This window comes from Chiloscyllium punctatum, chromosome 10 (assembly GCF_047496795.1).
Source record: "Chiloscyllium punctatum isolate Juve2018m chromosome 10, sChiPun1.3, whole genome shotgun sequence".
NCBI classification, from domain to species: Eukaryota; Metazoa; Chordata; class Chondrichthyes; order Orectolobiformes; family Hemiscylliidae; genus Chiloscyllium; species Chiloscyllium punctatum.
Genome location: NC_092748.1, coordinates 58,042,618 through 58,057,480, shown reverse-complemented (window position 1 = coordinate 58,057,480; position 14,863 = coordinate 58,042,618). Strand labels below are relative to the sequence as shown.

At 37.0% G+C, this 14,863-nt stretch overlaps 1 protein-coding gene across 4 annotated transcripts in view; it reads right to left on the bottom strand.

The window, feature by feature from the left end:
* The window catches only part of slc25a12 (solute carrier family 25 member 12), a 131,801-nt gene that overhangs the window by 109,110 nt on the left and 7,828 nt on the right, over window positions 1-14,863 (bottom strand). For 3 of the 4 annotated variants that reach the window (XM_072579241.1, XM_072579242.1, XM_072579243.1), the window contains exons 3-4: window positions 9,342-9,484; window positions 2,689-2,804 (exon numbers count right to left, since the gene is read on the bottom strand). In XM_072579241.1, the coding sequence (XP_072435342.1) occupies window positions 2,689-2,804; window positions 9,342-9,484 (259 nt within the window). Of the gene's footprint in view, window positions 1-2,688; window positions 2,805-3,829; window positions 3,960-9,341; window positions 9,485-14,863 lie in introns of those variants that run through there. The other variant, XM_072579244.1, reaches the window with a different exon arrangement.

Below are 14,863 nucleotides of genomic sequence, written 5' to 3'. Positions count from 1 at the left end.
TTGCACCCATTCATTTATCATATAATCCTTTTAGAAAGTAAAAATCAAAAGGTCAAAGAGAACAGTGGAGTAGCTGCTGTTTCTTGGAAGGGAAGTGATTTCAAGTGAAGAGTCTATTGGAGCTTTCAGAAGATATAAGAGGTGAATTTTAAGATTCTTAATTGCTGGCTAAACAGACTTGGATAAGTTCTAGAATCAATGCTATTTCAACAGCTTCTTGACTGTGGAGCTGTGTGTTTTCACAGATCTATATAACTGTTGTCAGACAGGCATGCAGCAGAAAGCTGTAAGGGACAAACCTTAAAGCAAAACCTGCTAAAATCTCTGTCAGCAGTTGGAAAACAGGATAATAATTCAAATATCAAGACTCCTAATTATTTCCTATCTATTTGAATCTAAACTCTGAGTTGAAGATCTTTTGTCATTCTGCGACTGCCAAGAAGTTGATCTTGTTGATTCAGGGACCAAAGGAACTGTGAGAGGTCAATACGTTCTACCTTCTAAATCTGTGCCCTTGACTTGGTGACTTTTTTTTCCCCTTTTTCATTCCAACCCATAATTATGTCTGCAGAGCTGTGTAACTTGTATGTGTATGAATCGACCTGTTTGAAACCAAGAGGAAAGTATACTTAATTACAGTTTAGTTGTTAACCATTTTTGCAACTTACTTGGAAAAACGTTCTTGCTTTTCATAAAGGAGTTATTTTTGAGTTTGTTTAAAGCACCAGATGGACATTTCTTTTTGTAGCACAAAGGAGATAAATTTATTATTTTGGTGATTCAATAAGACACTTCCACTTTTGGTATAATCCATGGACGAGGGGGGCTTAATTACCAACACACCACTCCCATCAGAGCCGCTATGCTCAGTTTCCACATGGGCCACAACACACTAATCCTCCACCTCTTACTCAATTGTCTATAGCCATGAAAATGTGTCCATAAATCCTTGATCTGGACAGACAACATGACCTCCAACAGTTTTGTAGCTACAAGCAGCAATATCTATTCCCAATTATACTGTCCCCACACCATCACATTCCATTTTTTGTTCTACCCAGCTTAAAAGCATCCTGCAACTTACTTTGTTTTTCACCCTACAGTTCTTGTTCTTATACAGAGAGAAGACAAGTATTTGTACCTGTTGGTCAGAATCAAATGCTGAGGCTCCTCCTTTACTATGTTAGACCCCCACACCTGTTGCACTCTGAATCACAGTCATACCCTTCTGTCTCTGATTTTTAATCAACTTCAAAATTTCTACTTAACCCAAAACCTGTAACTGCCTACAGAATAAAGCATCCAGATAGCTCTTCTCCCGCCCAACATCCATAATTGTATTTCTATGTCTGCTGAAAATCTTTCTGCTCTTTCTCCTAAATGTATCCCCCAAATAAGCACTAGCACTACATTTTTTAGTTCTCCATTCTCAATCTATTCTGCCAATCCACCCCCTCATTTCTTGCCCTTTATCTTGGATACTTTGCCAAGTTTTAACTTTCCAGTAGACTTTCTCACATGTACTACTAATGTGGTCATCCACCAGTATTCTGACTTTGCTGGCCAATACACTGTCTGTGAATCACATAGATGAATGCAAAAAGGATAGCGCTGATCGTTGTTCCTTCCAGTACTGGTGGCTCATCATATGTATTAAAAGCAGTTTGGGTTCCAATCATATACAAATTAGTATGAGGCAAACCTTCCAACCATCTAAAGGAATTTGAAATTCAACTGTATTATCTATTAAAAATTTTGTTGGTAAACCAAGGCCTGTGCCTTTTCATGACTTTGCTCACTACAGTCCATCTGACTACCTTATTTACCAACATGGATATGCTAAACCCGGTCACCATATCTAGAAAATGTTACAGATAGGCATTTCAAACATTGTCCCACATCTTTAATCTCTGGCTACTACTCTTATATGTAGAAGTCAAAAAACATTTCTTGGAGCTCTTAACGAGAAATTCCCAGTTTCTCAAATAGACAATAATAATGTCCCTCGGCTCCTAAATTTTAAATTTAGCTTGGCTGTCTGAAGATACACCAATTCTGTAACACCCTTGAGATCTCTCACCTCCCCTTTTGCAGATTCTTTGGGTCTGCAAAATCAGGAACCTGCCCACCATCCTTGATCAGATGGTGGAACAACCTGTCGTAACACAATCAAGACAGCCCTGGTGCAACACTAGAGTCCTGAAGCCCACAGTAAAAGCTTTACCAGTTGTCACACGGAAGGTCATGAATCATGGAATAAACACTCAACACAAATTTGTCGCGAACATAAATGACAAATAGCAGCCTCTGGTTGCAAAGAATATTTTTTGATTGTCACGATTCTCATTACCAACAAGTAAAGATTAGGGTTAAAGTCAGACTTGCAATCTACAACTAATGCTTGCTTCTTAAGTTTTGAAACACTACTCAAATTGCTGTTTTATGAACATTGATGCTTACTCCAAGGAATTCTCCACAAAGTAATAGAACTTTCTGTTCCATTATATTTAGTTACTCATGCAGTCTGTACTATCTACATTTATATCCAAGTGAGTAGTTATGAAAACATGCTAAAGTGCTGATAACAGCATGCCTGCAGATTAAACACTACAATGGGAGGAAAAATAACAGGGTAACAACATCAATTAATTTTAGTATTGCACTTATACTGTATCTTACAGTGCTTACCAAATGTTACTTCTCCATTGCCATTCTTGTCAAACAGCTGAAAAGCCACAATAAACATGGCATCAGGAGCACACAGAACAGATTCAAATGCCAGAAACTCTTGAAAGGAGATCAACCTATAATTGCAATGCAAAAGTTATCAAAGAAGGCTAATCAAAAATTGAGATACTTAAAGAAACAAACACAAGTTGCTTCATGTCAAATTATAGAGTACACTTTTAAATTCATTGCTGGATTTTCAGTATAAAGGTGTCTATATTAATTTGACATTGCCAGAATTACAACAATAGCAATTCCAACAAATACACATTTAAAGAAATATCAACAACTCATGCTTCCCATTAGGACTGGGTGGTAAGTGAGTTGATCAGATTACAGCAGAATTCCTGTTCAGCTGCAACCTGATCACCAGTACATAATGCATTGAGTCAAACGAGATTCATCATTTCACGTAGTCAGAAAATAGACTGAGGAAGAGGTAAAATGGTTGGATTACGAATTCCAGATTTTTTTCCCCAATAATACATTCATAGATGCATTCAAAATGTTAAGCATACAGCTGACCACTTGTCTAAAAATGTGTAAAATTTACAGCAAGTGCCCAACATCAACTACAGTGGTATTCTAGAGCATGTCATCAGATTCTCAGAAAAGGCATTTTAATTGCTTCTTAATTCACTTTTGAATAGACAATATTTAATAAAGAACCTATTTCTGAAAAGAGAGCTATGCACGGTTGTATTTTACAAAAGTGGAAACAGTTTTTCCAAGATTTTCACTCTATCCAGGATCAGGGATCAGCATTGTTTGGCAGGGTAGAAGCCAAGCATTGGACACTTTTTGACATTTATACCTTACTCCTAATCCTGACCATAGTAGTTCACACCATTACGTATGAACTGTTGAATTAGTTGTGTCACAAGTTATTTAATAATTTACTGACCATGACAAAGCACTTAAAATCATAAAACTGCACTTGTTTGTTACATCTGTTTCCACCTGTACTATTTAATCATTATTTCAAAACTTAAATTGGGTGGTTTTTAACCACTTAAACTTTTAGATAAAAATTGGTTTTCAGTTCAATTAACTGCATAATAATCTATCCTGCAACATGGATCATACCCTCTTAAATAGTCACCTGTCAGACAAAGCTGGGCTGCCTGCTTACGACAAACTGCTGCTGAATCCTAACTCTCAGTAATGGCAGCCTTCACAAACCTTGGTCTTCCTTTCAATCAACACATGCTGATTTTCGACATCCTGTTGCACTGATATAAAGCATATGTCAGAATTCTTCACTTCAAAACAGCAACACTAAACTGCACTTCAACAAAAAACTTATGGAAAAGGTAGTCACATATCATTGCAATGGGATTGCTAAAATATTAGTGGCATTGAATATACACCATATGGTATATTACCCAACTATTTTCTAATATTGCTGAGTTTTTTATGAAAGCAATACACATTGCAGTTCTTCAATTGAGAATGATCTATAACAATAAATATTGACAGTACAAGCAATGAACATAGACAAAGTTGATGGCAAAAATATCTAGCATTATTCCCAGTTTTTAAACAGTGCCATGCTAAACATAAATTATACAAACATTGTCAGAAGAGACAAGAACTTTCCAGAACCAAATGTAACATGAAATGATTATCAGATTTTTGTACAAAAACATTAGTCCCTTTTCATTCATATTTAACCTCAGCATATTATAAAGAACTTGCTTTGCTAAAAAGAAAGTACCCTACATTTCTTTTATATCAACTTTTTCAAATTCTGGATGTCGTCAACTAAATGAATATTGAATTGGTGACAGAAGGAAAAAGGAATCCCTCTCCATATTCAGACTGCCAGGAAAAAATTATCATCCACTGGAGCCAAATACATTTTGATGCACAACAGCATAATTTATCGACTTCAGTTTTGTAGAAGAGGTTTCTGCTTCATATCAATATTAAATAAAAACTTCAATATGGATAAAAGTACTGTACATGAGACATTGCTCGAGAAGCACCATCTCACATCTTCATACTGATCCAGCAGTAATTGCACTGGAGTCAAAACAATTGTAAAATAGTGCAGCAATGGGCCCTTGTTCTTCTCAGAACCACTTTAACCTATCTACGATAAACAAACTTGGATAGAAAGTATTACTATATTACTCTCACTCTTTTCATATCATACTGGAGGTGAGGCAGGCCCCAGGAATTACTTCAGCTGGGACAGTGATCAAATCTGCATTGTTTACATTGTCCTGTATCACCAGGTGGCCAAATGTCAGGAAACATTAAGCTACGGTGCAGCACCAGTGCATACGTATATACACGTGGTAATGGAATCTCTGAGCCAACTGAGGTCAAAGTGTATCCAATCCAGGTCCATGGGTTTGTGGGGATAGAAAATAAACCAATGAAATATTGTATCATAAAAATTGTACTGATCACCTAGAATGAGAAATTTGTAGTTTATGAAAAATTAAAAATGGCTGCAATTGAAGCAGATTCATTGAATTCTTTGTACACTGGACTGTGCATTAGCTTTGCTTTTCTGTCCAAGCATAATTAATGACTGGCTTTCTAACAAAACATAACTCTCATTTCAGGTCTGACAATTAGTTTAAAATTCTGTTTACTTCCTGCCACCATTGCATTAGGCTGCATAATTATCTTCAGATTCAATTAAATTATTAATGACTCTCCAGCTTGTCTTTATTTGTCCTGAAAAGTTAACTTAACACCGTTTGCTTCAAATGTCATTCATCTATCTAGGATAAAACTGAAAATTTTATTTGATAATCAATTCCTTCATTGTTATAAATTGCAATGAATGTAAATGGGATGTTACCCTTTACTAAAAGACTAACGACATTTTTCAGCAATTCTATAGAGCTCTAGTAAGACCACACCTGGAGCACTGTGCACTCAGGATATATTTCTAACTTATAGATGGTACACTGAAAGCACATTAAATTGATTCCTAGAATCAAAAGAATTCATGTAGAATAGTCACACTGGAGTTTAAAAAGTAAGAGATGGTCTCATTGAAATATACAAACAAAAATTCTTAAAGGGCTTGACAAACTCAATGTTGCAAAGTTGTTTCCCTTTGTTGTAGGGTCTAGAAAAGGGTTCACCAACTTTTTCACTGGGGGCCATATTTCAATAGTTCTCTCGTGAATGGCCTGGAGAGACGGGTGGGAACAATCAAAGTTAAGCAAGTTAGGTTTTACAATAGGGAGAAAGTGAGGACTGTAGATGCTGTAGATCAGAGTCAAGAGAGTGGTGCTGGAATAGCACAGCAGGTCGGGCAGCATCCGAGGAGCAGCAGAATCAACATTACAGGCATAAGCCCTTCAGCAGAAATGTTAAGTTTTACAATTTAGTTGAGAATTCAAATGAGTAATTGTTAAAAATGCCCACTGAAACTATGCCAAATTGCAAAACCATTTTCTACCCCATCTCAGTTCAGAAACTGAGATGAAGACAGAATAAAACTAGGCCACAAGCCCGAATAATTCAGGAATGGAATTGGGACCAGGACCAAACTTTAAAAATTGATTTAACTAACACCAACTTTGGTTTGCATCTCGTAGCATACACTCTGCACTGGCGTCAGCAGAATCCATGGAAAGTGGGGATTGGAAGTGGACTGCCTTTCAGCCTGAATTTTCATCCACTCCTACCCTGCTTTGAGAAAAAGGCTTTTGGGGAAGGAGGTTGTATGAATAGCTCAGAAACATATACACACTCACCCAGATGGACTCAACCACAATGATTCACCAACTTAACAACATGCCTGCGCCCATTCGCTCGCCAAATTCCCCATCCTTTCTCAGTAATTCATTCACTAATCCATTCACAGCCAGAAGGTTGCCTGATTAATATCACTGAAGGGACACGTGGTCATGAAGGTACAAACACATGTTCTGATCAACATCACAGCTGCTCTTGAACTTCCCGCTACCGTTCCTGCAAACGCCTGACTCTTGTACTCCTAACCACCTGGCAGCCAGTTATGTAGCTCTCATTTTTCTTCAACCAAAACCACTGTGTTTTACAATCCTCCAAATCCCCATGCCACAGACCCACACTGTGTCTCAAGGCCTCAGGCTGATTTAAACTAATGTTGAAACACTTGCTACTCTGCCAATGACAGTGTTTAGTGAACCTATCAGCACCAAATACAGGAGAGAAACAGGCTGATTGGAGAACAGATTTTGCAAGATCTTCCAGTTACACTTAGATATATAACAGTTTCGTAGCATAGAACTTGAAGTCTCCTGGGGAAAAAAAAACTTTTCCTCATATACACATCAAGGCATCTTGCAAATTATCCCAATAAGTACCATGATGAAAGGTTCTGACAAAAGATGCATATTATCATGATTACCTATATTTTGAACAGCTCAACAGACACAGAGGATTCCTCAGCAGAGCTCTATTGGACGAGCCTGGACTAGAACTGGGATTCACAGTTTTAGGATAAGGGGCTGGTCATGTATGACTAAAATGAGGAGAAATGTTTTCATCCAGAAGACAGTGAATCTATGGAATTCTCAACCCTAGAGAAATGTGGACATCCAGTTGAAGACAATCAAGAACAAAACTGCTAATGTTTTGGACACAAAAGGAAATCAAGAGACACGGTGATACAGCAGAAAACTGGAGGTCATGCAGATTTTATTGAATGATGGAGAAGAGCCCTGGAACGTATGGCCTACTCTTGCGCCTAATTTTTATGTCACAAGTATTTCATTCGTTAAGTTATACGGCTCGATTAAAAAGTATCAAAATATTGTTTTGGCTTTTCTCTTTTGAATATTTTCTGATATCCTGCCAATTTACCCTGAAACCTTGTTTCACTTCATTACATCCAGTCTGTCTTAAAGTTTTATTAGAATTCACTTCACAATCAATTCATATGTGCTGGTTCTTCAATAAGTATCTTAGAAAATAGGAAAAAAAATAGAAAAAGTCATTTAAAATACTAGGCTAACTTTTACTGAAATACAAAATTTTAATTAAAGCTGTACCATATTTATTTATGGGAAATAGCTGATATGTAATTTTATGTTTGGAATTTCCACAGCAATTTATTTATCCATCTGTTGTCATTTTATGCACAACTATTTATAGTGCCAACATTTACTTGCTTTAGGCCTATAAGGCCTTCCAGCAGAAGCACATCATTCAGCCCATCAACCGCTCTGCCATTCAATTCATGGCTGATCCAATAATCCTCAACTCTAATTCCCTCCTTTTCACTATAATACTTGATTCCTTTACTAATTAAAATATAAGTGTTTGCATTCCACAGGATAATTTAAAAAACTCAAATTAGCTTGACATAACGTGACATGTTGGCATGCTCCTGTAAATGAACACAACAAACCTCTTTTAAAGCTGATATTTGAAAGAAGTATAATACACCGTTAACGTATCTGCTGAATCAATTCAAAACTTGATTGTTTGACTTCTCATTTTAAAGAAAGCTTTGCAGTGTTTTAATAATTGTCAGATATCTGCTGAGTTCTAATCAGGCAGTTTCTGTATTAACTGCAGTGTGATGTGATACTACAACATTCACCTTGCAATATAGTGAAGATTTAGCCTTATCCAGGGGGAGCAAGCTAAAGCAGCAGATGTGATGGAGTGCTAATCTCAATCAAAAGGAGAAAGCACTTAATCAGGAAGCTACAGTTTTCTTTAGTCACAAAAGTAAGTGATAATTTGCATATAGAGTCTTCTCTAAGAATTTGTAAAGCAGCAACATCTGTCATCAACACAAACAGAATTGAACAAATGCAAAAAAACGAACAAAATTTTAATGGCTTCAGAAATTCAACCGGTTGCAATTGCTATGAATGACAACACTATTTTAAGTAACTGGTGCTCATTCACCAACATCAAGCTTCACTTGAAATGTCACAGCATTCAAGGTTATGGGCCTAATGTTTGAAGGTGGAATTAGTGCAGCTTTGACAGTAGACATTTGATGGGCCAAAGGGATTCTTCTGTACTGTATGATTCTGTGAGAGTGAATATTTTATAAAAGTCTAAATTCTTCCAAATTAAGAGAAGCAATGTGAATGACATAGTTCAGTAAATTTGAGTAATTTTTAATTTCTTATAAATATACTGCACTGAAAACATGAAAAAAGATTAATGGCCAGATTTGCAAAATGACAGCAATTTATCTTTCCTACAGAATTTAACGTTAAAAGTTAATCTCACTGAATCCTGGTAGAAGAGCAAATGACACACATTTCTCTTCAACTCAATAAAAAAAAGCTTTCTGGAAAAGACTCCCACTCTCTAAACTCTGATCATTTAATTATATGCATTTATTTAAAACTGAACAAGAGCAGAAAAATATGTAGTAAAGTTATAAATTTCTTTGTGGAAGTTGACAGCTTAGTTATCATTTTCCTGAACTGCAATTGGTTGTCCACAACCTTGCTTTTGGAGTTCATGCGATAATGACAAAACATCACAAATGATCGATTCTTTGTTATCACCAGGAACATCTTGTGCTTAATTTTGCACAACTATAAACAAACATCTTTCAAAATGTACAGAAAGAGTGCGAGAAAAAGACATTTTAGATTATTTCGCAAATTAAAAGTTAAATATCACCTTACCCATCTTTAGTTTGGTCAGCCACGCCAGCTAGGAGCTGTACAGTCTTGGGGTTGTAATGTGGATCGGTGTGTAATCCCAAATATTTCTGCACAAAATCTGTTGGAGTCATGTAATGCTCCCCATCCTTGGTGACACTACAAAACTGAAAAAAAAAGTAAAATTAAATTATATTTGCTTTGTTGGAGGTATGTAGAATTGAATAGGACGACCTTTAATGCACGTTACACCAAAAAAAAAGGACAACGCAGCTATTACCAAAATAATATGCAGTATTACAAACAAAGTTTAAAAGATTATGAAGCTTTGGAATGTCACTTTAAGGCAAAATAATGGAATGAAAAGGATCACAAGACCTTCTCTGAATTCTGCCAACAAGCTTGTGTGGCTTGGTTGTTAAAGATTCAGAGGGCAGGGTCTGCTTTTTGACACCTTAGATAATGGCATGTGCATGTGTTGACTGTGCATAGACTTCAAGCCTTACAGGGAGGTTTAAGGTCAGGTTTCTTCATAACAATTGGATTTTAAAAGTAGACCAAAAGGAGACTGGCAAACACAGCAAGCCAGGAAGCATCAGGAGGTGGAGAGGTCAATGTTTCGGGTCGAGACCCTTCATCAGGATGGGCCAGAGTAGAGGCCACAGCGTGCCATTACACTATGATGTTATGGCTTTTTTTTTTAGAAAAGACAGCTCTGAAATTTGAGAAAGTTAAAAATCACTGCACCAGGTTATAGTCCAACAGGTTTATTTGGAAGTACTAGCTTTCAGAGCACTGCTCCTTTATCAGGTAACTAGTGGGGCAGGATCATAAGACACAGAATTTAGTGCAAAAGATCACAGTTTCATGCAATTAAAACAATATATAGAACAAACCTAGATTGCTGTTAAGTCTTTCGTCTTTAAACTGTGTTGCAGGTTTTGGTTAATATGTAATTTTCATTAATATGTAAATCCCAGAACAACTTTTAAGCCACATTCTCAAGATAACTTAAGGTTTGATTAAAAAAGGTGACATCTCAGCTCAGACAATGCATTAAAGGCGTGGGGTTAGAGTTCATCTGTATCCCAATCTTGAGTCAGACTGGTTAAATTTCCAAAGTAGGAATTTATGAAATGTTATATGGATTGACTTCCTGCAGGTTGTGCACTTTTTGAGCGAAAATAGAATATATCTGCAAATACATTGCCCAAAAGGGAACCACATTTATTTTCATTCATTTGTTCCTTTGTGCACTTCTATGGAAGCTTTTGCAGTATATTTCAGGTTTCTATCTAGTTCATTGTTTTCTTCTCTCCCTTCATCATTAATGTCTTGATCAGACAATATTGTATTCTAAAATCCTTCCATTTGTCAGGTTTAGTACTTTTTTTATGAACATTGCAAGCATCTTTCAATCTACTCAATCAACTTCTTGATGGCTATGGATAGACCACTTTCTCATGGTTTTTTGAAAATATATACAGCTATTTCAAATTACAAATTGATTCTCTAAAGTTTTTTTTTAAATTTACAGCTTCCCAAACTTCTAGAGCCAATTCACCCTCATACTTCACTGTGTTCAGATTTGAGATCCTAGGTTTAAGCTTGACTGAATCACTGAAAATCAATGCAAAACAGCTAAGATAGTTACTTACTATCTGACGACATACATGCCTGAAATTTTTTCAGTTAAACATTGAGAATAAGAAACTGAATATACTAATATGTCATGTCCAACTGTAAAGAAATTACCATATGTGGAAAACCATATATCCATAAATAATGCATTAGTACTTATCTTCTTTTGCAGTAATATCTACCTTAGATATAGGTGAAGTAGACCGACTGTCTGAAAATTATGAGTGAGAATTCCAGTTTAAGTTTTTAAATAAGTAAACTTCAATGTACACTGCTTAGATGGTAACTACAAGAACAGAGCTGAAAGAGTTCTACTGCCACTAATTATTAAATAGTCCCAGTTTGTAAGATTCAATGGTAGAAAGCTCAACTGCTATTTTAATGTTAACTTCAAAATGTACTGCATATCTTCTGTAATTTGAAGAAAATCTTAAAAATTTAAAATGCAAGGTTCAGTATAAACATCATGCTACAGATCATCTATGAAAACTATTTTCAGACAAAGCAAAATCACAAGGCACTAATTCATTTACTAAAAAGTTAAATATATTAGGATGGAAGTGGATTATGTAGAGCTACAAATGCAGAATGCCCTACATAGGAAATTTATTAAGAATCTGCATAGTATGATTTGCAAGTCAAACCATAACCAATCATTAAACAAGCATTCACACTGATAAAACTCCAAAACTCAAACACACAAAGAAATGCTTTTACAAACATTTCTCTGGCATGCCCTTCCCAATTGTTCTCTCATATCAATTTTTCTTAAAAGCAGATATGAAAACTTCAACAGTCCAACCCATTAAATTCTTACACGTTGAATAGTGGGAAAACAAGAATATGAAAGATCAGATTTTATTTTCAGGAAGGTCTTCCATGAGGTGCATCATCAGCAAATCTGAAATTGTTCTCATGCAGGTGGTGCTGCCTTGAACTGTCGTAGTCCACCTGGTGCAGTGCACCACAGTGCTATTAAGGAGTTTTAGGATCATATTCCAGCTACAGTGAAGAAACAGCAATATAGTTCCAAGTCAACATGGCTTGTGTCTTGAGGGGACCACTTGGTTTATAAAGAAAAATGATGGAGGAATAAAGTAAAACAGAACGTTTGGACAAGGAGAGCTAGCTTCCAACACACAAACAGATTTTGATTTTTGGGTTTGACTTAATGCATTACTGCAATATAAACATTAACTTTTCGACACATGAAATAAGGCAATTTTTTGCCTGAATGTTGTATTAAACATGTCAAAATAGACTTCACTTTGTAACAAAACATTTCAAAGCAGGAGCACATATTGTAGTCTGGGAATTTAAGTGTGCTTAGGCATTAACTGGTAGAAAACGACTGTGATAATTACTGAATAAGGACAAAGAACAATATAGCATACGAACAAACCCTTTGGCCCTCCAAGCCTGCACCAATACATCCACACTAAAACAGTGTCTGCTTACGGGATCCGTATCCCTCTTGTCCCTTTCTATTCATGTATTTGTCCAGGTGCTTCTTGAATGCGTCTATTGTGTCTGCTTTCACCACCTTCTCTAGCAATGCGTTCTAGGCAGTCACCACATTTTGTGTACAAAACTTGCCTTGCATATCTCTTTTAAAACCCTTCCTCCACCATCTTGAACTTGCGTCCTCTTGTAATTGACCCACCCTGGGAAAAAGCCACATACTATCCATGCCATTCACAATCTTATAAACTTCTATTAGGCTGCCCTCAAACTCCTGTGCTCCAGCAAAAATAAACCCAGTCTTTCCAACCTTCCTTCATAGCTAAAATCCTCTATAGCAAGTAACATCCTGGTGAACCATCTCCAAAGCATCCACATCTTTCTGTTAGAACTGTATGCAATATTCCAAGTGTGGCCTAACTAAAGTTTGATGAAGCTGCAGCATAACTTGTTTTTCCTTATACTTCTTCCAACGAAGGCTAGCATGCCATAAGCTTTTTTTTTAAAACTACCTTACCTACCTGTGCTGTCACCTTCAGTGACCGGTGGACCTGCACACCCGCATACCCAGGTCCCTCTACATATCAATACTCCTAAGGGTTCTGCCATTCACCGTATCGTTTCCACCTGCATTTTGCCTTCCAAAACACTTCACCTCACATTTGTCCGGATTAAACTCTATCTGCCATTTTTCTGCCCATGCCTCAATATCCTGCTGTCCTCTGACAATCCTCCTCACTATCCGCAACTCCACCAAACTTTGTATCATCCACAAACTCACTAATTAGACCAGCTATGTTTTCCTCCAAATCATTTACGTAGCCCACAAACAATACAGGTCCCAGCACTGATCCCAGTGGAACACCACTAGTCACAACCCTCCATTCTGAAAAGCATCCTTCCACTGTTACCCTCTGTCTTTTATGACTAAGCCAGTTCTGTATCCATCTTGCCAGCTCACCTCTGATACCATGTGACTTCATCTTTTGTACCAGTCTGCCATGTCAAGGGCTTTACTGAAGTCCATGTAAACAACAATCAATCATCGTCATCTCGTCAAAAAAAAGTGATAAAATTCGTGAGGTACAACCTCCCCCACACAAAACTATGCCATCGCTAATAAGTCCATTTGCTTCTAAATGCATATAGATCTTGTCCACAAGAATCTTTTCCAATAAATTTCCCTACCATCAACATTAGACTCACAGGCCTGTAATTTCCAGGATTAGCCTTGCTACCCTTCTTAAACAATGGTACAACATGGGCTATTCTCCAGTCGTCTGGGACCTTGCCTGTGGCCAAAGAGGATACAAAGGTCTGCTGTTATCCCTAACTGCAAGTATCTTAAAACTCAAGGTATTATGGTTACTATTCGCAAAATACTCCCCTGCTAAAACTGCGTTCACGAGGCCAGCCTCATTTTCCAAAACCAGGTCCAGTTTAATGCCTTCCCTAGTTGGACTACTTACATACCCTGTCAAGAACAATGGAGGGAGAAAACAGTGCAGATTCCCTGAATTTTGCTATTTTTGGAAACAAGTAAAAAGCAGAGCCCTGTCCAGAAGCCAACCTGATTCAAAGGTGTTACTAACGTGGCTATCCAACAGAACAAAGTACAAAATTATTATGCTTTTTGGGTTGCTGAATGACAGAGATCACAACGGCTGGGAGAGATGGTGCAATGGTCAGTTGAACAGAGATCCATGATCGTAGGGGCAAGGGTGGTGGCTTAGCTAGGCCTAAAATAAAGGTTCCTGCTGTTCCAGGTCCATTCGGAGTACAATGAAGTCCTTCTTACATCTTTTAAATGCTGAGTTTCCCAACTTCCTCAAATGAACACATTAACTTTGCACCTGGCCCACTCATATGTGACTAGAAGCATACATAGACCAGTACAGGGAAAGAAGACAGGTTTCCTCCACTGAACATCATGAGCCAGGTGAGTTGTTACAACAATATATTGTTTCATGATTGCTACTAATGAGGCAAGTATTTTAGTTCCAGATTTATTAATTTGATTTAAATTCATCCAGCTTCGATGGTGGGGTTTGAATTTATGCTTCTGCAGCAGTTGTTCAAAATAGCAATTGTTATTACAATAACATTATTACCGCTACCAAAACTCTTAAAATCTCTAACTCTTCAATGTCACTTCAATATTATCAGCTTCGATTTGTGTGCTCAAACCCTGAAATGAAACTTGAACCCACAAGCTACTGATTCAAAGACAACAATGTTTTCAACTGAGCCAGGGCTAGCAATTTTTCCCCAATTCTGGTTGCTATATCTAGTTTCAACCAATAACATACACTTCAGCGCTCCTATTCTCATCTACATGATGCACCTTAGTGAGATCATACAATAGTTTCCACAAGTTGTACTGACGAACCCAACTCTAGCTCAGCAGCAGCCCTCTCAACTATCTCAATTTAACTTAGCAATCA